This window comes from Anas acuta, chromosome 8 (assembly GCF_963932015.1).
Source record: "Anas acuta chromosome 8, bAnaAcu1.1, whole genome shotgun sequence".
Classification (NCBI taxonomy): domain Eukaryota; kingdom Metazoa; phylum Chordata; class Aves; order Anseriformes; family Anatidae; genus Anas; species Anas acuta.
Window position 1 is genome coordinate 2,902,376 of NC_088986.1, and position 22,788 is coordinate 2,925,163.

At 39.3% G+C, this 22,788-nt stretch overlaps 2 protein-coding genes across 15 annotated transcripts in view; one reads left to right on the top strand and one right to left on the bottom strand.

Moving 5' to 3' along the window:
- DOCK7 (dedicator of cytokinesis 7) overlaps positions 1-22,788 on the top strand; it is a 97,212-nt gene that overhangs the window by 26,076 nt on the left and 48,348 nt on the right. For all 14 annotated transcript variants that reach the window (XM_068689801.1, XM_068689802.1, XM_068689803.1 and 11 more), the window contains exons 8-14: positions 1,536-1,602; positions 2,837-2,986; positions 4,904-4,984; positions 6,553-6,718; positions 7,382-7,524; positions 9,777-9,870; positions 11,479-11,641. In XM_068689801.1, coding sequence (XP_068545902.1) covers positions 1,536-1,602; positions 2,837-2,986; positions 4,904-4,984; positions 6,553-6,718; positions 7,382-7,524; positions 9,777-9,870; positions 11,479-11,641 — 864 coding nt within the window. The remainder of the gene's footprint in view (positions 1-1,535; positions 1,603-2,836; positions 2,987-4,903; positions 4,985-6,552; positions 6,719-7,381; positions 7,525-9,776; positions 9,871-11,478; positions 11,642-22,788) is intronic.
- ANGPTL3 (angiopoietin like 3) lies at positions 12,372-21,963 on the bottom strand. The gene is made up of 7 exons (XM_068689815.1): positions 21,384-21,963; positions 20,279-20,389; positions 19,301-19,418; positions 18,499-18,612; positions 17,316-17,411; positions 15,277-15,549; positions 12,372-13,972 (listed from the first exon to the last, which is right to left on the bottom strand). The coding sequence occupies exons 1-7, from the start codon at positions 21,879-21,881 to the stop codon at positions 13,791-13,793; spliced, it is 1,392 nt and encodes a 463-aa protein (XP_068545916.1). The 5' UTR covers positions 21,882-21,963; the 3' UTR covers positions 12,372-13,790.

Here is a 22,788-nt window from a genome sequence, read left to right on the forward strand (position 1 = left end):
ATGTGTGGGACATAGCTCCTACTCACAGAGTACTCCAGGACCTAATATAGCCGTAGAGATGAACTGATTTTGCAGCCTTTTATGAACTGGAACAACATAATATGCAGTAGCAGTGGAGCTTCATCTCCAAAGAATGGTGTCTTTAGCATAAATAAGTTAAATTCTGGAAATTAATAATTTCTGCTATTTGAGCACCTCTTGCTGACTCTAAATTTATAGCAAATCTGCCAAGTATGTGCTTATTTGTGTACCACAATAATCTCTGAAACTTTATTGTTCTAATAGCTAGCATCCAAGATTGTGCTATCGTAATGGCACAAAAAGAAGTATGTGGCCTCTTCCCCAGGGAATTTTTCAGTCTAAGGAGAAATGTGGGTAAAATAGAAAGATTACCTTTCTATTTCAGATGACCTAAGCAGGGTCATTGCCAGGTTAATCTCACCTTTGTTGCAGAACTAGAGAAAATACCTGTTGGCTCATGTGGTCCTGTATGTTGCTCTGCTGGTGGCAGAAAGAGTTCCAGGCTGAAAATCTCAGACCTGGATGCCAGGCGCTGGGAGATGCCACCAGGGATCAGGCATTAGTTGTATGGAGAAGCTATGCAGGCAGGAGAATAGCATTTCAGTCCCTGCTCATTTTTTTTTAAATTTTTTATATATTTTTTTAATTTCTTCAGCTTCCCAGGTGAGTGTACAATGAGTTTAGTGCAATTTGGTAAGTTAGTGATTTTTTTTTTTTGAAACTGGTTCAGATAGTACAAATACTTGGATGCCTTTAGGCCAAAGGTACAGTGGCACTGAGTAAAAGGTTTAGTTTTATAGTCTGTCTGGGATGGATGCCATATCCATTGCACTGCGTGATGTTCTGGTTTACGTGAAAAACTTCCTTGATAAAAGTTACTCTGAAAAACTGACATCTTCCTGAAAGTTTTTGAGATACTGGTATTTGCTGACAAATAGTGAAAAGCAGAAAAATGACACAATAACTGTCCCCAGCTCTCCAGAGGAAGGAGCTTTCTGGTCAGTAATGCTAAGAGGAGCAGTTGGCTATTTAGCCATACCAACACGTGAGCCGTAGTACGTTAGCACACAGCACAGCTTCTTGAGGTAATTGGAGGAGGCAAGCGCTACAGTTATCCCAAGTAATAATTTCCCTTCATTAAGGAAACTCTTAGGTTGTTCTGTTCAGCTTTCAAGCAACACTAGTAGAGGATAAAAGAATTTATAGATGTTGGGATTAAATTCCCAGGACATAAAACATGCCTTCCTGTTTGGTCAATTAGTTAAAATTTTAGAAAGGTGTGTCCTGGTGGAAAGGAGTAGAGGCAATGCAGAGGAACCAGGACAGGCAAAAAGTGAGGTCTCACTCACACTTTTCTAGCAGGTGGAAACCTTTGGGTCACCTATTTCTGACATTTCAGCTAAGAGTGGTCAGCTCTCACCTTACCCAGAAAGGATTTGGGGAATGGTTTGGTTATTATTTTTTTTTCTAACAAAATGCAAGTCAAGTGATTTTATCTATTTCTTTCTATCAAGATTCGAGATAGAAATTGAGCCCATTTTTGCAAGTTTGGCTTTGTATGATGTTAAAGAAAAGAAAAAGGTAGGTTGTTTTATTACCTTACATTTCAATGGAAACATTACAAACCTATGTTGAAGAAAAACGGAGGGGATTAATTCTGAAAAGAAACTATTAAGAAGACAGTGACATAATTAGTGGTTGGAAGAATGATGAAGGAATTCCATGAACCTTCTTATTTGTTCTTCCGCTTAGTAACATAGTTGAAATATAACCACTTTTCTAAAAATATTATTTAATATGTGAGTGCCTGAAATAAGACTGTATGTAGTTTCCAATCTGGGCTTTCAAAAATGTTTTCCCCAGAGAGAACTTAATCTAAATAAGAGGTTTCAGCAAGTTTTTCTTCTGTTTAAGACTTTCTTCTTCTCTTCTTTGTGATTCAGTGTGGTTTGTGACCGAGTAACATTTTAATACATGCTAAAGTCAAAATAAAGCTGAGCAGTCTCTTCAATATCTAAGTTATGAGGAATGCAAAGTTCATTTATTCTCCTATTTATGTTCTGTATTTAACATCTGAAAGCTCTTAGTTTTCCTAATTCAAGATATCTCCAACATTTTTCTCTCTACTATTGCTAATATGCATTTTGACATTTATCTCTTTAAGACTTGAATTTAATGCATTGAGTTTTAAATTGTATGGATGAGAGTATGCAGAATATTATGTGAACTTTGTTTAATATTTAAATCACATTTCATAAGCCAATTTTATCATCTTGTGAATACATTTTTTTCTCTCACGTAGTCAGTTCTTTAGTGACCTCTGGTGTTGACAACCAGCTCACGTTCATTTTGGCTTTGAAGCCTTGATACAGTAGAGGATTTTGTGTTTCAGCATAAAAAGCTCACTATTTCCTCTCAGATGCATTTTTTTCTTTTATTTTTTTCTTGGTTTTTTTATCTTTTTTTTTTTCTCTGTGAAGGATCTTAAAGATCATTTACTATTTCAATACTTTGATACTTTCAATTTAGATAGCAATTGTATTTTCTAGTCCTGTAACTACCTTACTGGAGGTAGACAAAACTTTACAAGCAGTGTCTATTATTTGCTCCGCTTCTTTTCTCTTTTGCTACTGTTCTGCTTTTATTTCATAATGAAGAGGTAATTATTTTTCATTTTTATGCCTGGATTTGAAAGGAAGCACTGTTGGTGGGGTTTCTTTTGCATGCATTTCGAAGTTGTCTGTTATGTCTGTGAAGATTTCAAGGAACATACAGTGTGTAACTAGTGCTTGAAGCTAACAAACTTCTTCCTTAGATTTCAGAAAATTTCTACTTTGATTTAAATTCTGAACAAATGAAGGGAATGCTTCGTCCACATGTCCCCCCTGCTGCTATATCCACACTGGCCAGATCTGCCATATTTTCTATCACTTACCCCTCTCAAGATGTCTTTCTGGTAATAAAGGTAAGAAATGCTGGAGAAATTTTAATTTCTGTTGTCTCTTCTATTTAAAATAAAATAAAACCAAGTGTGGTTGGCTATCCAACTTATTTACACTTGGAGAGCAGCATTGTATTTTCAAAAATATAAACATTGGAACCTCAAAATTTTGTTTTGTTTCAAATATTCTTATTTGCTACATTAAGTTATTTTGTAACAGGAACTGTTCAGTGGAGGTATACGTTGTTATTATTGAAAAACTGGAAAAAAAAAAAAGCACAGATGTTTGCTTGATACAGAGTGTTTTTCTGGGTTTTGACCTTGGCTTTGGTGAAACAATGAGCTGACTTCCTAAAATTAGGGATAAGTGAGTGATTCAAAAATACATCTTGATCTGAATCTCATTTCAGAAATGATATATGCCCTTAAGCCAGATGTTCAAATGTCTTTACACATTTAAATTGCTAACAGAGTGAGATCTATAACTGAAATTAAATGCTACATTGGTCACTCCTGGAATAAAGTATACAAAGATGGAAGTTTTCTTTCATTTGCTTGAAAGAGCACACAAATGTTACTAGTTTATTTTGGCACTTGAATCCATTTTTTTGGCCAGTCTCTGCATAAATATTATCCTGTTGTAAAAAGGAGATTTCAATACATACTTTCAGTTCACAGGCAGTGGTTACATTGCCTCCTAGTAAAGTTTTTTGAGAATGTTGTTGACTCTGTTTTGTGCAAGTTCTTCATGTACTGCATTTTAGATGAGGAGTAAGCTTCTGAAAATGAGCTTAGGCTTTCTGGCATGACAGAATAGTCCCAGGTAAGAAAAAGGCTTTCAAAGTTTTGGGGCATAATCTGTTCTCCATTTCTTGTGCAAGTCTTTGAGTCCTTTCTAAAAGCCAAGTTCTCCCCGTGTACACATATTCACTCTTCTGATTTGCACAAGATATGAGGAGAAGATAACGCCGTGTTTCTGAGATGGGGATCTGGCCAAAGGAGCTTGTGACTGCACATCAGTGCTTGTCAAACCAGTGATCCAAGAGGAGCTGGTAGAGATTTGCTTAGGTGGTTTTTTGATTTGATGATGAAAAGGATAAAGTCAGGGATAAAGAAAACAGATGCATAGCATGCCTTTCCAGGTGAATTTTTGCATGGGACTTGCTGTTGTTACTCACTATGCATCCACTTTTCAGACAGCTGCTATTGCTAGCATAAACTCATCAGGGAGTACAAGATTTGATGGGAAGTAGTCTTGTTCTTTATAATGTGTATCTTGTAGCTGTACTAATTGATGAGTATGAATGACACTTTATAAGCATGGGAGAAGATTAAAGATTTTCTAGTTTAAAACCAGCATGTGCATTGTAGTAGGCATGCAGTGGAGGGACAGGATGCTTCTAAAAGAAACAGCCGTTGTGTTTGTGATAGGGGGAGAAGTATTTCAGAAACAAATATCTACTCTTTGGCCTATATGTATTTTAAAAATTATTATCCATTATTTGGTTTGAAAACATGCTGATTTAAAATACTGCTGGTTTAGCTGAACACAACTGAGACACTGTCTTGTGCTGCTGCAGTAGCTCCTCAATAAGCAGATCAGAAATAAGAACAGTCTTCTGAAAATGATGCTGTTGAAGACAATGTAAGCTGTCGATAAAACCTTAAAAATGAGCTGAAAGTGGCTCTAGAACATAGGAAACCAAAGTGAATTGGTATATGTTCCCTTTGAACCTATATTTTACACTTGTGATCCAATTATAGCTGGAGATCTGGGAACTTAATGGCTCTAACAAATTGAGTGTAGTGGTTGTTCCTGACTCACAAAGGGAAATCAAGTGTCAATTCTTTTGAAAGAATGTTTTTCCTTCCTAGTGTTTGTTTAATTTAACAATCCTTGCTGGATACATGTCCTTATAATGGTTCATTTTCCCTTCTCAGCTTGAAAAAGTATTACAGCAGGGAGATATTGGGGAATGTGCAGAGCCTTACATGATTTTTAAAGAGTCTGATGCAGCAAAGGTAAGATTTTTTGAAGTTTAAATTTGGCTATGAGCATTTTAAGGCATTTTGTTATTAACAAATTAAGGAGTGAGATAACTTTCTTTCACCTTGGACTCAACAGTCATTGATATTGTCCCTGTTGTTAAAGTGATCTGTTTTTAATTAAGAAGCTAGTCAAATTCTAAAGGCCAAGGAAGAGTCAAAGAGCCTTGAATCTTGATGCCTTATGGGGGGAGAGTAGTTAAAGGTCATCAGTTTTTGTAGCTGACAGGGGAGACATGGTGCTGAGCATCAAGCTCAGTCATCTGTAATTCCCTGTCCCAAAGGATCAGCTGTGCGTTTATGGCTGGGTCAAGTGGAGGCAGCCTTTGATGTGAATTTGCAGTAAAATTTCAACTTGTCCATTGCATCTGCAGCTTAACTCCATCATGGTGCCTCTCCCTTGCTCTAGAAGGGCTACAAGCTGATGAAATATGTTAACAGGACATTCTCCATCAAGTCTGGTTTTCAATCACTATGCATTTCTGATTCTTTTTTTTTCACTGTTTTCTCCTGATTTTTATTTTTGCTAATATTGTAAAGCAAGACCATACTCAACAGCAGGATAAAGCTGCAATTTTTACATGTAGTAAGGGTAGATGTAAAATTATATTTTAGTGTTTTTTTTTTTTTTTTCATTAATAACGCTCCTTTAATTCTTGTCTTCAGCAATTTGCACACCATCCTGTAGAGTGCAGTGGATGGCATGGGCCTGCCCCCAAAATGCTCCGAAGTTGAGCTTCCTAAAGCTCTAACATATTTTTAGCTGAAGAAGCTAACATTTTTTATCAATCTCTGTCTCTACGTCACTGCACCAGAATGTGAAAAATGGCTATCTTCCACCTGAAGTGTTTAGATAACGGAAGTAAAAACCCCTGTGTTTTCTGGGATTGACAAGTTGGAATGTGCTTATGTGAAATTTCGGAGTTGGATTTGCAGGATGCTTAGGAATGTAGGTTAAAAGGTTGATTTTGCAAGGTCTCCTTCGCAGCAAGGTGTACAAGCATGTGCTGAACATGCGAGAAGAATGCAAGTAGCAGAGCTGTCTGTTATCCAGCTCCCTGTCTGTGGACTTTTTAAAGGACTGAATTATGGCAAAGTCCTTTCATATCCTCTTTCTCAATAACACGGGTATGATGCTTCTTCTTTGAGGAATGTTTTCTGCTTCCCATGTAATTCCAGATGATCTGAGCACCTGATTTGGAGAGGCCATTGCAGACCTCACGGAATAAAATTAAGTTTTTCTTGAAAGAGCAGTGAGCCAGATGAGCTCACTGGGATTTGACAGGCTGCTCAGGAACCTGAAGAGCAGAAAGTTGGCTGCTCTGACTGTGAGGCTGTCCTGTACCTGCTACTGTTGGCCTGACGGCAGTGTTGTAAAACAGAAATCTGTTTGTATAATAGGGATCTTCCTTCAGAAGGCATGGTTGAAGCACAAAATCATTTCGAGTTAGAACAGATGCCATTGTTACATAGCGATTTTGCTAACTGAACCTTTGTTTGTATTCCTCTCTTTTTAACGGTCTGGGTTTAAACTTTCTTCACAGAATAAAGAAAAGTTGGAAAAACTGAAATGCCAGGCAGAACAGTTTTGCCAAAGACTAGGCAAATACCGCATGCCTTTTGCCTGGACAGCCATTCATTTAATGAACATTGTGAGTAGCGCTGGAAGTTTGGAAAGAGATTCCACGGAAGTAGAAGTTGGCACAGGAGGTACAGTATATGGCATCTGCAGAAGGGAGTGCGGTCAAATCCAGAGTATACTGAAGCCTTGCTTCATGCACTCTGTCTGCTGTTGCTCCTTTTATCACTTCCCCTCCCCTGCTCTAGGCCTTTTGATAGTCTTGGGTCGTGGTTGAAATAAAACAGAAAAGTCCATCATAACAAATGGATTTATCTTTCAAGGATTTTACAAGCAAACCATCTGTTATATTATTTAAAACCAGGCTTCTAACTGAGAGAGTGTTACAGGCTGATGAACATTTTCCAAAGGAGTGGATTAATCTTTGTGAACCACACGGCTCATCTGAAACTGCTCTTCAGCATCCCCAAAACTGCCAACTTCATCATCTTTCAGAGCAAGAGAAATACATAAATCTCCACATGATAAAGACTTTTATAATAGCAGTAAGGCACTGGGGTGAGGTTGCTGTGAGAGGAGCAGAAGTAGTCAGCTGTGCTTCATAGCCTCCTGATGCCTCAGGAGTGTGATTGTCTTAGCATAACCACCTCTTCTATCATGCTTATTGCATAATTTCCAAAGGCAGCAGATATCTTCTTGTGTAGAAAATCCTGCTTGGAACAGAGGTAGACTCCTGGACAATTGTTTTTCTTTTTTAATATCTCTCCCTTTTTATTTTTTGTTTTTTTTTGAAGAACGCAAAGGATCGTGGTCGGAGAGACGGAATTCCAGTATTGTTGGGAGGCGTTCGTTAGAGAGAACCACAAGTGGTGACGAGGCTTGCAATTTGACCAGTTTTAGACCAGCTACTCTGACAGTGACAAACTTCTTTAAACAGGTATCGTATGAAGCTACCTAATTAGGAAGTTGCTTCTTGGGCAGAGTTATTTGATCATGTGAAGTTAGTTTAGACCTGAAGGGGTACTTTGTGACGCTTTCAGTGCATGCAATGTCTGTTCCCTCATCACAAGATACCTTTGAACAACATGCAGTGCGTTTAGTATCCTGTGTGCTTATCCTGCCACAAGCAGGTCCACAGTTGGTTGGTGGATTCTTTCAAGAAGTTTACTGTGAATAAATACATTTTAGAACTTGAAACTATTAGCTGTTTTTGACTTTAGTGATGAAGCATCATTATGGCTTAGAGACTTAACCATTCTAACTCAAAGAAATGGGTCTCCCCAGAAGAATGTTGGTTTATTTTGCTCCAGATTTTTCTAATGTGCACTGGAAAAATCACTGTTTGGACTTTTGGTAGGCATATTTAGCAAAATGTTCATGGAAGCAAGTGCACAAAATCCAAGGACAACTTTTTTAGGTTAGCATGTACCAAAAAGTATTCCAGATACTTGCCCTAGTCTAGGAGTTGCATATCCTCTGTCATGATGTTCTCTTGACTCCTTTGGTTTCATTGGGTAGTAGAAAATCCCCTTAAACCATCAGGAGGCTCAGAAACAGTTTCATCAATGTGATTTGTGCTTGGCATCAGTTCTCTGAACACATCCAGTGATGCCCAAGAAAACAAAGCATTTCTCATGCCTTTTTTGCTGAGTGGCAGCTCTCCCGAGCCAGAGCTTGGGATTTCCCTGAGAATCATTGGAAAACATGATTAAACAGAATAAAATTTGTAGTTAAGCTTAGAAAATGGTTTCAGTTCATTAATTTTTTCTAAGGTTTGCTTAATGCCACATCTGGTTAAGGAAAATTATTATTTGAATGTCACCTTTGTGTATAAAATGGATTTTAATAGTGTACAACCAGATATTTTTTGGACTGATTCCTTGATCACTGGGAATACAAAAATGTGTATTCTATATATTGCAAGTTGACTAAGCTCTCTTTTTTCTGATTGTTTTGGTTGCCTGCCAATTTCACTGTGGGTAGCCATCCAAAGTCTGCTCTTAAATTCAGTGGTGTAAAGGAGAAATGTCATCCAGGGCATGAAGTTATACTGGTGAAAACCGTGTAAATGGAAGGTGACTCCTGCCTCTTCTGCTCAGTGCTTTCAAGAAACTCAGTATGACTGAAATTGGGGTTTGCAAGTGTTATCTTTGGGGTCTCAGTGACACCGAACAGTACAGGAAATACCTTTTACTTGGGGTGTTAAAATCTAGTTATGTCTTGTATTTACCAAAAACTTAGAAAGTGAGGGGAAAAAAAGTGTTACAGTATTGGTAATGTAGCTATTCCATTCATTGGCCTTGTTCTGCAGCCCTTTTTGTAATACACACCAGATTAAATGTGGCGATTAAATAAGTAATGATCTGCAGAATTGTAGATCATTATGTGTATATTTGCTTTGTTCTCTCTGGACTACCTTGAGACAGTTTGTTTTATTAATTTATTATTTAAAAATCTCTACATGTTGATTTAAGATTTTAAGTTTTTAATTCTTCTTACCTTTTATTTTTTATCTTCTTTTCCTTTAGTATCTTTGTGTACAATTAACTATAATAATAAAGTAATATACTACTGAGCATTTTTATCCTTCTATTTCCTTTTTCTTTCATATTGGGTTTTATTACCTTTATAATCAGGTATCTTCTACTTTTGAATAGTTAAAGGGTGGCAAAGGGACATTTTCTATACTGTTATAACAAAATTTTGAGCTACTAGAATGTGGCACAAGAAAGATTGACAGCGAACTCCTTCCAGTTCCCACTGTTCATTAACACTCCTCTTGACAAGTAAGACTCTTTTAGACTTGTACCAAAGAAAAGGCAGGGGAAAAGGAAGGAGGATCACAATGTGAATGATGGATATTTTTTCAAGCCATTATACTTGCTAAAAAATGGATATTTTGGGGAAATCTTTTAACAACCATTCTCAGTTTTAAAAAAGATAATATTGATGAGGAGACAAAAGGTTTTCACTGAAAAGTTCCTGCAGCTGTCACGATGATTAATAAGATAGAAAGGGAAGGAAAAGGGATGGAGAAATTAACTGTAATTTAGCATGTTAATGTTAACACCTTGTTCTGGGAAGGTACATTTTGATGTCAGAGGAGACTACAGTATCAGATGGTTTATTCATGCTCTTGCAGTCCTCAAGGATTGTGTAGATAATCTTTTTCTTCCTGACTCCCAACAGGAGGGTGATCGCCTGAGCGATGAGGATTTGTACAAGTTCCTTGCTGATATGAGACGGCCATCATCAGTATTACGGAGATTGAGACCCATCACAGGTATTGAGCAAGATCTTTTTGGCTTATGCACATTAACGTTGTTAAGTTAGTCCTTCCTAATAGCCACCCAATTCTTATAAGCAAGTAGATGAAAGAAAACCTGGGAAGTTGTCGATGGCAATCCTAGAAGTGGCATTTTGGCAGTTTTTTTCACTGATGTTCACGTGCAGCTTTGCTACACTGAGTAGCATCTGTGAGAAGAGGATACAAACCCCAAAGCCCTAAACCCATCAGGGACTGAGGAGCTTCTGTTTCCCTGAGTAAAACACTACTCTCCAGCTGAGGGGAGGTCTCTCTGCTGGCTATCACTTGGTTAGTAGGAACAGACTTCATCTCTATTTGAGAAAGAAAAATAGAAACACCAGCATGCCAGCATTGAAACATCACCAGTCCCTGACCTATGCTATTTCTGACAATATTTACTTAACCTGCTCTTGAAAATCTCCATTGACAGCAATTCTACTGCTTCTATAGATTCTCTCTCCCAGCACTCCTCTGTCTCTCTGGTGAGATTAGGTATTAAGAAAACTTTCTAAAATTATGTTTCTGAAAAGTAACCTGATTATGGCCTGTCCTGCCCTCAGGGCAGTTACCACAACCTTTCTGGTACCTGAATGCTGTTACTAGTTCCCTTTTACTCACATCCATTTTGTAGTAGACTAACCAGGCAGGGTTTTTTTTCAGCCCTTTGATAAAGGTTGTGATTTTAAAATTGCTTGTGGTTTTGTTACTCTGTTCCAGAGCTTCTTTAATCTATCCATGCTTTTCTTCAAGCATGGTGCTCTTTATCAGCGTACACTCTTCTTCTGAGACCTCCTCTGTACCAAGCAGAGCAGAGGAATTTGTCTCCAGTGTCTTACACATGAAACTGCACTAATATATCCTAGGATGAGTTGTACTCAGTTATCCGTGTGGGTCCTTTCCAGCTCAGAATATTCTGTGATTCTGTGATGGTTGTAGCTTTCTTCTGGACGTTGGCCTTTTGTCACTGTTTTCAAACAGCACTTTTCTACAGAACCGATCCATACCTTTTTTTTTTTTAATATGTCTGTATGAATGGTGTCTCCCTAATGCAAGCCCTTCACTCTTTATTGAGTTTCACCTTCATCATTTGATGCCATTTCTCTACTTCTTCTGTCCTCCAAATTTTTACAAACGTTTTAACCTCAGTGATATCCACCAATGTGTGTTGTCAGTACTGTCAGCTGACTTGCTAAGGAAAATATTCAAAAATCTTGTTGCAGATTAGGTTTCAGCAACTTCTGATATACCCTTTCAGTTTGATGGGCAAGATTCTTGATGAGATTTTGAATATTGTTTTTAGTGCTAGTTGGGTTAGTAGCATTATGTAGACTGTATTCCCCAGCCTGCCTATGAGAACAGCATTTGAGATTTAAGATACTTCTTTTCTGTTGGTTCTTATTAGCTGGTACTCAGCTTCATTACTGTTACTTGTTTTTAAAAAATCCATATTGGCTGTAATTTATCACTCATTAATTTATGAAATTAATATATAGGATATTAACCTAAAGAAAGAAAGCATGAACAAGCTTTATTGATGTATATTTAATTTATAGTTATTATAATTAAACCATTTTCTTCTTACAGCTCAATTAAAGATAGACATATCTCCAGCTCCAGAGAATCCCCATTACTGTCTAACTCCAGAGTTGCTGCAAGTCAAACTTTACCCAGACAGCAGAGTTAGACCTACAAGAGAAATCCTGGAGTTTCCTGCCAGGGATGTCTACGTTCCAAATACCACGTACAGGTTAGTTTTGAAATACATCTCACATTTCAGGGCCTGAGAATGCCAGGTCCAAAAATTCCTATCTTATCATGTGGTTTGTTGCAAAACTTGCTGCATCAGTAGATATGCTGTGCCAGAGAGACAGAAAGGGTCCAGACTGACATAGCAGAAAATTCACAGTTCTCTAGGGATGAACATGGTTGTGTAAAACTCGGCTATGAACAGGGACATGAGAGAGGTTTCTCTATCTTGCAAAATTCAAAGTGGAATTTGGTTGAATTCTCTTTTGGATTTGCCTAGGTTTTAAATTTTGTCTGTGTGCTAAAGCCAGTATCCTCTTACCAGTTTTACTGCTTTCTGGCACTTTAAATGGCTTATTTTTGTCTTTACACTGGGGGATAAAAATGAAGAAGATGCATAATCCCTTTCATATTTCCATTCCGATTTAAAGGCAATTTCCTTGTTTACAATGCTTTAAAAAAAACTATGAAGATCTGGAAGAATATTTTTTTTAAGCATTTCAGAAAACAATAACCTTTCAATAACTAAGTGTAGGCAGTGAGCAGATTTCTTTTCATTATTTTTCCTCTATTAATTTAAAGCTCTTCCACAGTATCATTGAAGATAATACACTTCTGAATGGTGTTGTCTTCATCTTCAGTTGAGTAGTTTCACCATCTTACTCACAAGATCAGTTACTTCTTGTCATAAAAACTGGATAAATACAGACCAGATTCTTAGAAAACAAAGCTTACAAGAAAGAGTTTATTCAAGTTCCGCATCTCATGTCTTTTTGGAAGATTTATTTATTTATTTACGGTAGAGGTTCGACAGGTAATTAAACACCATAAAATACACCAGCACAAATAAGCAGCACTGTGTGTTCTCTTCTTTGTGGTAAACCCATAAGAAGTAACAGTATTTTAGCAGCTTCTTTGTGATTAGCACATTCTATTCACACTGACAAATTACAAGTTAAGACCACTTTTTGGATGGTTGCAAATGTAGAGATAAAAAAATCTGTACTGTACAAGGGTTATACAAAATATACAAGTCAATATGACTCAATATAACTGCAGAATTGGGGTCTTTGTCAATAAACACTTCTGCAGCAAGCCACCTGCAAGCATGTCAACAGTCCTACTACCTCAGAGGCTGCCTTCTGCAGCTGAAGTTAACCAAATGTGAATGTGTCCTCAGGAGACAGCACTGTTGCATGGGTTTTGCCTATAGGGTTCATCGGATGGCACCATTGACTCCATTGGAGTTGCCCCCAGGCGCAGTTACTCAGCTGTTCTCTATTTGAAAGGTGTTTGGTCGTGTGCTCACTTGGTGTTTCCTTTCATTTCTCAGTGAGCTATACTAAAAGGTCACAAAGGGATGGGTCTAAATCCATTCCAGATGAGAAGAAACGATCTCTTACTCATTTCAGAAAGCTTTGAAGCTTAGCCCTTAAGTTTCAGTTTGTAAACACAGTTCTTAACCTATTCTTTGAAGTGTGATATCTAAAAGATTAGGTCGGTGCTCCGGCTTACTTGATGTGTGTGTACACATCTACAGCTGTGTGAGTACAGTGCTTCAGCAAAGATCAGCCTGACCTACATCACTGAAAGTTTGTTTGGAAATACACAGATGCCTAAAATGGGGAGTTACTCATCTTTTGTTTGCCCACAGAAACATTCCACAACAATAACATGAACCAAACAACAAATCAGTCACTTTATGAAACAGAATTTCTTATTTTTCCTACAAATTAATACCTAAATGTCTTCTGTAGCATTTTGCCAGCCCTTTATGTTTGCTGAAACACTTTTCCTGTTCCCTCCTACACAACCCAGAGACAAATGCAACAGCCTGAAAACCCTTTCCCCCAAGCAATATTATCTAATACATGAATAGGCAGCCAATTCCTAGGCATTAGGGTTTGATCCTGGGGAGGTAAAACCCTACTTAACTTATAGCAGGTTGACATTTGGGCTAGGGTGAAGGAAAATACTCACCAAACGTATGGTAAGACCATCATATATGCCTCAGGGTTTGTGTCATTGGAGAATACACCATACAGTGTATGGATTTGGATATGCACCTGTTACTAAGCATAACATGAATTTCTCTGATGTAGCAGTGTTCAGTGTAAATGTTCTGAATTCACGTGCGTCAGGTTAAGCATTCAGTCAAAGCTTTTTAGATCTGTCGGGTGTATCATTATTTTGGTTGACTTGAGCAAGTAGTATCTTCCTTTTTTAGGCTTCCAGTATAAGCCTTTACTCCTGTCTAGTCTTCCTTTTGACCTTGGTGCGACGTATTTCCCGTTAAGATTGGTTTCCTCGCATTCGCTGTGCCACCAGCCTCCTAAGAAAAAAGATTGTAATGTCAGTTGTACCCTATTGTGCTCAGTTTCTGAGTACAGAGTTTCCGTTTGCAACACAAATCTTCTTTAGTCCAGTTCCAGCAAAAGTGACAATTATCCTGTATACCCAAATGAAATGTTGCTTGCACATAAACCCACTCACACTTGCCACTTGAAGGCCACCACACAAATGTTGTGCTACCTGTTACTGTCAGCTTCACATAAAAGTGGTGCTGCACAGAAAACAGCATGCACAAATGCTGCCACTGAATTGGGACACTTGGGAGGTTACCTCCACTCTTTCATGTTTCCTGAGACCCTGCCCAGCAGATTCCTGATTTCCCAATGCTTTTCTCAAGTAGAAACAGGTAAATCTCCACATCTGGAGGCTGAAGAGCCTTTGGTAAACAAATTATTTTTTTTTTATTGGCCCATGTCCTTAACCACGAGCTAGAATCGTGAGCCCAGTTCTGCTGGCAAAGGCCTGGCCATGACCATTGTGCTAAATATGAAAGTCTAGCACTTTGGAAGTCATTGCCCATCTGCTTTGTGGTCATTAGAGCTGTGTAATGTGCTCAGCATTGTTTCAGACATCAACAATGTTCAAGCTACAAATGACATGCACAAAACGTTTACTGCACTAAGTAGGTGCCTGGCGGGCAGTTCTGTATCCTGTAGTTTTATGATTAATTGGTGGCTTTTTTGCTATAAAGTGGCAAAACATAAAAGCTTCATTAACATCAAAGAATGTAGGAACCCTTTAATCGCATTATCATTAAAGAGAACTGTCTTCAGCCTCTCTTCCTTCTTCCTCTTTTGAGAGTGATTGTAGCATAGTGTTGACAAACAACTAAAATCTGTCTTTGAATGATGGTGAGTTTCCATTCTGAACTTTTGGCTTGTAGCCAAAATGGAGCCAAAAGTCAGTTTGTCTTTTCTTTTTTTTTGCAAGAAGGGTTGAAACAATCCAACCTAGGCTGCCCTACTGGAGCAGGCCTCGGAAGAGGATCTGCCCAAGAGTTTGTCTCAGCTGATCGTGCTGATTCTGTTTCTAATGCTGGTCATTTACACAGCCTCACCACGCTTTAGTTTTGCCTTCTATAAAACACAAAGATGATCCCTCGTTGTAGGACCCAACAAAAAAAAAACATCTCCTGTTCTTTCCTGCAAGGACAAAGATGCTGCTACCCTTCCTGTTTGTTTCTAAAGTCAAGCAAATACTGGTAACCACCCACTAAAGCATGCTACTGTCCTTCACTTAACAAGGAAACAGCCACTTTAGTGTACCCGGCCGGCATACTGATACCTAGGTAGTTTTCTGGGCAGTTGAAGTTGTTTATTACGGCCATGTCATGGTCTGCAGTTGAGAACCGCAGCTCTGTCTGCTCGGGCAGCGCGTTGGGGATGCTCCCAGAGATCCGTGAAAGCTGAAGCGTGTAGTCTGTCTCTGGGCCTCCCAGGTCGAATGCGTACTCAACGTAACGTTTATTATCTTTCCAGTCCTGCAGCTCGATCCGTAAGATGTAGTCCCCTTGTTGAGTAATGGAATAGGTCTTGTTCAGGCCCAGCCAGAATTCCTCTGCAAAGTGATAGCAAATAGATGCTGTAAATATGGAGCCTTTAAAAAATCATTGATCATGTTTTTCAGATATCTAACCCATACCTCATTCACCTTAACAATATCATCATTTGAAAACATGTATTTAAGTAAACAGTGCAATGTGAGAATCAAGAAATGTCAGAGGTGAGGATTTGGGGACAGAAATTACCAGGCGGAGAGTTAGTGGGGGAAGGTGCTAAACTTTCCCTAAAAACCCATATCGCTCCCCCTGCTACTGAATTTGTTTTTACAGATAACCTGTGGTTGGTATATGTGAAAATATAGTATTTAAAAGGATTTATTCATTGCTTTAATTAAATCAATAATATGAGCCTTGGGAACTGTTGATCTTTTCAGAGGTCTCCTGCTGCATTCTTTTTGTTTACCTCTTCCTAATTGCACACTGGTGATCAATAAAAGCCAGAGATATAAATGAACTGGAGCTTCTCCCACCTCTTGTGAAACTCTGGGTGGGAGCTCAAGACATTTAAAACATGCATGATTGGAACTGCGTGACAAATGAAGCAAATGACATACATAAACCCTAATTGCAAACGTTGTTTTTTAACAAAAGAGCTGCAAAACTAACCTGAGGTTTCGATACCCTTGTATACAGAGTGAATTTAACCTGAGCATTTTTCTTTTGCTATAATTCTTGATTAATTGCTGCATAAATTATACTCATTAAGTAACTAATTATCAGAGCCACTGGTGTCAGTGCAGGATAGGTAATTGCCCCATGTAGAAATAGTACAGCTGAATCTGAATGCCATACATGCAGGTGGCATTTAGAGCAATAGAAGATGAGATGAGTAAAACACCCCACAAATTACAGGTGTGGAACAGTAGCCTGGTGTTTTCTCACCTTAGAGCATGCAGCACCAAACTGACCAGTATGGAGCTGAGCATTATGCCATCCTCTGACACTGGAAAGATGTGGCCTGATGTTGATTTAATGTATGGGAATTGGTGGCCATTAAAGGGGCAACCATAGCATTCAATACGATCAGACACACTATGTGGGTAAAAGTCAACCTCAGTTGTGAGCTACTGTCCCAAAATGGTGATGTTTTCATCTCTGCTCTGCCTAGAAAGTCAAAATATTTTCTAAACCAAAGTAGAATCATTTCATTGTAAGAGAAAAACAAGGAAAATACTCTGGGTAGGAAGGCTGGTAGGCATCTCTTGGTAATAAAACTTCTTTGGAGTTGATGATTAACCCTTAAATGTGGGTGTTTCCTCAGCGTGGCCAGCCAGGTGAGGACATTAGCTACCACGTGGGGAGCTGGAGGTGGTTGTGTAAGGGAGCACCCACAGCTTCAGGTGCTCTTGAAAAAAAGAAAAAAAACAGACAAATCAGATGGTGGTTCTAAGGGAAACGTGGTTGCAGAAAGTTTGAGAGAAAGTAGTGAAAGTACCTCAGTGAGGTAGTATTTTGGGTGTTACTTCAAAGCATTGTGGGGTGCTTTTGTAAATAATAAAATCTCAATAGCTAAAATAGCATTCAGAATGCTCTGATTCAGACTTGATTCAGCAAAAGTTTCTAGACATGTTTGAAGATGTGTCTTGGAGAATTTTACCAAATTATACTTTCTGATAAGTGCTTTCTAGTATTCCGCTAATGAGGCAAGCTGCTTAGATTTGTTTGTAGGTTTTGTCTGCTCCTATGTGAACACCTTTCTGGGAAAATTCAGCTTCTCAAATCAATTTATACAAAGCAAAGAAAACAGAAGAAGCATTTTTACCGTTGAGATCACCAAACCCCTTGACATAGGCGTCCCAGGTTTGATTGAAATCCAGTGATCCATCCACTCGGTTCTGGATTACGGTCCAGGAAGTGCCTGCAGATGCAAAGAGGAAATAAGTCACAAACCTGGCTTAAGTATTTGAAGTACTGGGGAGAAAATTCAGCATAACAGAGTCCACCAGCCCCTGACACACAGACGGTGCTGCTGTGGCTGCCCTTCTGCTGCCTGCCTTTAGCAGGTGGTGTTTGACTGTTGAGAGTCCAACTCCAGATGAGGTTTGAAGTGTTGGAGGCCACGGCTGGCTAGGATGGCTGAGATCCTGCTCCTGACCAGGTCATGACAACCTTGTTTAACGAATTTCAACAAATGTAAGCAAAGGAGGGTTTTGCACAGGGCAAGCCCATGCTGCTCTGTGTACACATCCAAACATATCCCATCGCCCTGTCACGTTTGCACCAGCGTGTTCCCAGCCAGCTGTGGCGAGGAGCTGCCCAGGGAAGCTGGAGAGGACAGAGCAGCACTGCAGGATGCCAAAATGGGGGAACAGTCCCCTGGCCAAACTACGGGTGGCCTCTAGGCATTGGCAAAGGAAACAGCCAAATGGGTTTCTTACAAAGATAGAGCTTGGGTAGGTGCTTTATGTTTGGTTTGTGGTGGTTCTGTGCAGCCTCACCCAAACACGATGCAGGAATCCTGTCTCCAGGACTCACCTCTTTGGGTTGGTTTGATATACCTAAGTCATAAGCACCAATCCATGCTATCAAACAAAATTTTACTTAGGTGTTTAAATTTGCTTTAATTAGGAAATATTACTTCATGGTTGCAATGTAGTGGACTTTATAATCTCCATTTTTATTCTTTATAACTAAAGGGGGTTTACCTTTTTAATATTAGTATGCTTGATATTAATTGTATGCATATTGATAAGAATAGTATGAATATATTAAATATCACGTGACAGAAAGTACTTTCCACACTATAAACAGATAACCTAGAAGGAAGGCAGCGTTGTGGGGACTTTAGGAGAAAGGAAGGTGCTTGAAGAACATACAGAACAGTAAGAGAAGAGAATACACATGACATGATAAGTGATTGTGTACTTTGGGATGAGACACAGCTTTTTGGCTTATAGAAAACTACTTATTTGAAAATTGGACTGTTGCTAGCACAGCTGTCTTACCGAATTTTGTTTCACAGTAGACATCGAAAGCTTCTGAGCCATTAGGCTTAATAGTGTAAGTGCCACTGGTCTGAATGCCGCTGTTGTACAGAGCAGTGCAGTCAGGAGCAGCACCTAGGAAAGCAAGCACCAGACAATCACAAACCCTCTTTTGGATGTGGTAAGTTTTAATTCAGCTTCATGACTTGAATTGTTCTATAGAGTAGCGCCAACACAAAACCTGGAACAATCTTTTTGGTCATTATCATGATAAAGGTCATGAAATGGGCAAACTGCTTTGAGCATGGTAGTAGCACTGCCAAGTTGTATATACATTGGACCACCTACATTTGGGGTTGGCAGGGTTTCAATTCAGATAATTCTGGAAAATTTGTAAGGCTTAAGACTGGACTCATAAATTTCCCAGTTAATACTGTTCCCATCTCTACAGTTCAGAAATGCATCTCAACTTTAAAGACAGCTTTTCCAAATCATGAAACAAGCTGAAGTAAATTAGTTCTCGGTTCATACTCTCTAAGACAGGCATCAGCAAGTGGCAGTAAAAGGATTGCCACATGGAGTGAATGGAGGCTGAAGACTGAGGCCAGGATTATGGCATTATTGGATGTTGTTTCCATGTGCCACCCCAGAGACAAGTATACATACAGCGTGGCTAAACAGATTATGGCATTTTCCAAAGCAGAAAATCCAGCTCCTTCCAACAGCACTGTATATAACAGAAAAGCATGTTGCTTTTGGTCTCTGACTACTAAAAACCAAAAGCACTGTAGTGTGTAGTTGCAGCTAAGGCGTATGGTCTCACCTTCATATTTGTATGTTACAGCTGTGGAGTTGCGCACATAAAAGGGGGTGGCCTCTGGTTCTGTGTGCTCCCCAGTGAAGGAGTTCTCTGCGAGTTCCTGGAGCTCGATGTGGTTCAGCTGGGAAGAAGCATAATTACAGACTGTTAATTTCCCAAGGCTCTGAAATTATGAGGTTCATGTATCAAACTGAGCAATGTCGTGCAGAGTAATTTTTTATACGAACATAACCCTTTAAAATAGCCAACTTATGGCATAAAAATAACTTGAGAACCACACTGGTGGATTTCAGGTGTATGTTTCTGCTCAGGTGTATGTATCTGCTCAGACAGCACAGGATTCCTGAGGTGAGTAAGTGACCAGTTCTCACAAGGTACACCTTAATGGGTAAACAGACTTAACTTATTCCCTCAGGTGACATCACTTAGACGAATAATACCGAGATCTAAGAGCACAGAACCCATGGTTTCTTTTATAAAAGGCATTTTCCCTTTATAGCCTCCTCTTACAATAAATTAATAAATTAAATATGGGCACGTCAGTTCTACCCAGCGTTACGGTTACACATGTTGAGCTGCAGCACATGGCTCCCCATTGGAGTGAATATTGGAAAAGAAGAAAGAGATGGAAAGTAATGATGCTTAGAAGACCAAGGGAACAAGAATAATAGGATAGATAATAATAATAATAAAGAAAAAGAAAAATAGCAGTCAGGAAATAGAGCAGCCTGGTACTGATCGACAGTGCTTTGGAGCTGCGTCCTCAGCCGTGTGCTCTAGCCACAGCCCCCAGGCTGGCAGCACAGCAGTCTTTCACCCAAAAAGGTCCCTGTTTGTGGTCAAAATTGCTTATAGCCTCCTCTGCACTCCCAAAACATCAAAGAGGGGGATGGCTGACCAGAATGAATGGTGGGACGCTACCTCCTTCAGTGTTATGAGAGGCAACAGATTCAGAAAGGAGAGACGTGATGGTCACTGTACCTTGTCCTCCAGCTCCATGATCTGGTTGTGCTGTTTGTCGAGCTGTGCGTGCTGGTCCTCCACGATTTTGAGAAGCTGCTTGATGTGGTTGTCCTGCCGCTCCACAAAAGCCTGAGGACAGGAAGGGAGGGAGGGAGGTTGTGGTTAGGGGCAGCAAAAGGCCTTCACAGGGGCACTTCCTCAGTAACTCATCACAGGGGCAGTTCTGAGAGGCACAAACCATTTAACATTGCCTTTTCCATGGGAATTTGTGCTTTTCCTCTAAAGGTCCAAATTTCTTTGCCTCTGAAGTGGACACCCAGCCTTTTTGATCCTTTTTGGAGGCAAACTACAGGCAACTTCATAGACTTCTATTGTTGCTATTTTCCTTATGTTTTCACGTGAAGTTTACGTTCTGTGAAGCTGATCCTTGATTCAAACTAAAAATATGGCACTGACAAAAAAAAAAGGAACGATGCCCAGTGTTTAGGGTATTAGCTTGGGATTTGGAAGGTCAGGATTCAACTTTCTGCTCTGACATGAACATCCAGTGTTTTATGCTTTTGCAGAATACAGTTACTACTTCCTTTTCCCTAGGAAACCTTGTACCCACCTACGTATTTCCATGTATTGGCATTAAGTCTATTAACACCTGCAAAATTCTTTGGTCCTGGATGGTCCCTGCAGGCACTACAAATGTCCCTCAGTTTAAACTTCCTGCTTCTGTGCTGAGCAGGCAGTTCCTGGTGCATTGATTTGTAGTGAGCTGATGACATAAGAAGCTATGGGCTTGGTAATCAAATCATTTTCCTGATTTTTTTTCCCCTCATTGTAATTACAGATTTTTTTGAAAAACACATTTGCAAAAACTGAAAAAGATACAGAGCCTTATCACTTCACTATTTTCTCACTGATTTCACTGGGGAATTACACTGTAAAACAAACCACTTGTCAAATTACAACACTGATTCTTAGAAGGTTATTGCAGTGATTCATTTCTCAAAATACACCGTAGAACTACAGTGAGGGTGCAGGGAAAAGATGAGCATCTATTGTATAACTACTGATAATAGCATTACAATTTACTTTGGCTTTGTGTGGCAGGGGTTCTTACAGATTTACTTACTTTGAGTGAAGAAATTTCATTTGTCTCTTGCACTGTAGGCTGGGTAATGGCCAGCTTAGTGACTTTGTCCTCCAGTCCCCACACCTTCTCCTGCAGCTGGATTTTGTTTTGTATGAGGTCTTCAATCTTCAAATTCATCTCCTGCGAGAGATTCTTTATCTCTTCGTTGTTGATTTGCAGTCTGGCAGTAGTTTGGCGGAGCAGTTCTTCTTCTTCTTTGATTTCATTGGTTTGCAGTGAGAGCTCATAAAAGGACTTATCAAAAATGTAAAGTTTTTGAAAAATGTCATTCATCTGCCCCTTTGTCTTATGCACAAAGTCTTTAAGACCGTGCCCAAGCTGGAGGAGTCCGTTGGCTAAGATTCGTACATCATCTAGCATGGCAAATCTTGATTTTGTCTCAGGAGATGCAGCCGAATCAAGGGCAGAAAAGTCCTTCTCAGCTCTAGCTGAGAGAGCGAGTGGGGCAATGAATAGAAAGATAAGAATGATTTTCATGATTTCTGCTCCTGCTACGCTTTGGTTGTTCAGGATGCAGAGACTTTTCCTAATAGTTTTCACTGTGTGACTGTTCTGTGTTGAAGAATTTAATCTATATATACTCCTCTTCATTTTAGAAGAGGCAGACCAGCGAGTTGATCATTAAACTGTGTGTATTTGAACGAATGTAACCCCTCTCGAATCTAGGTTGATACCTGGGAAACCTGAGAGCCGGGCACGTTGCTGATTAAGCTGCCTCTGAACTTTTCCATCTGCCAGACGTGCTGTTATAAAATGTTAATGAAGATGTATGACGTGTTTTTGACACAAGGCTTTTTTAATAGATTAATTGTGGGTCATAATCTCGATAAGGTCCAAATTGCTTCTTATTTGTGTTGTCTGATTCCTTTTATTCCCTTAGGATTATAAAAGGGTTTACGCTGCTCAAGAGCACTGGATGCTGCATTTCAGGTTATGCAGCTCTTTGATAAGCTGTGGAAGGGCACAATATTCCCAGATGATTCACACAATCTGATTCTCATTTTGTACCGTGTTCTGATGTAACTCATCGTACTGCAGTGGATTTGCTTGTCAGCTAGTTCAGATTAAGTGAGAAAGTGGGAATTAGGTCCAGAGATTGTCTGGATGTGATTCTACGGTCTTAAGGTTTGTGCAGTAATTTACACCATATAAAGCTTATTTTTTAAGAGCTGCTTTCCAGAGGTGGGTGAGATAAATAATACCCTGCTTACATTTCTCACCTTACCATTTCCCTTCCTGTTTAAGATTCACACTGAATAAGACAAGGCTACGGGTACTCTGAAATAAATGTCCAGTTCTGCACTGGGTCTCTGCATGGCAGCGTGTGTATTTCTCAAGGAGTAGTGCAGTGTGAATGAAAGGTATTTTTCTTTCTGGAATCTCT

What these genes read in the sequence shown, in the direction of transcription:
- ANGPTL3 (XM_068689815.1), bottom strand. Translation starts at nt 21,881, where the DNA reads ATGAAAATCATTCTTATCTTTCTATTCATTGCCCCACTCGCTCTCTCA. An exon ending in ATGAAATTTCTTCACTCAAA is followed by an intron (nt 20,390 to 21,383) that starts GTAAGTAAATCT and finishes TCCTGTCCTCAG; the next exon opens with GCTTTTGTGGAGCGGCAGGA. An exon ending in CTGCCCAGAAAACTACCTAG is followed by an intron (nt 13,973 to 15,276) that starts GTATCAGTATGC and finishes CTTTTTTCTTAG; the next exon opens with GAGGCTGGTGGCACAGCGAA.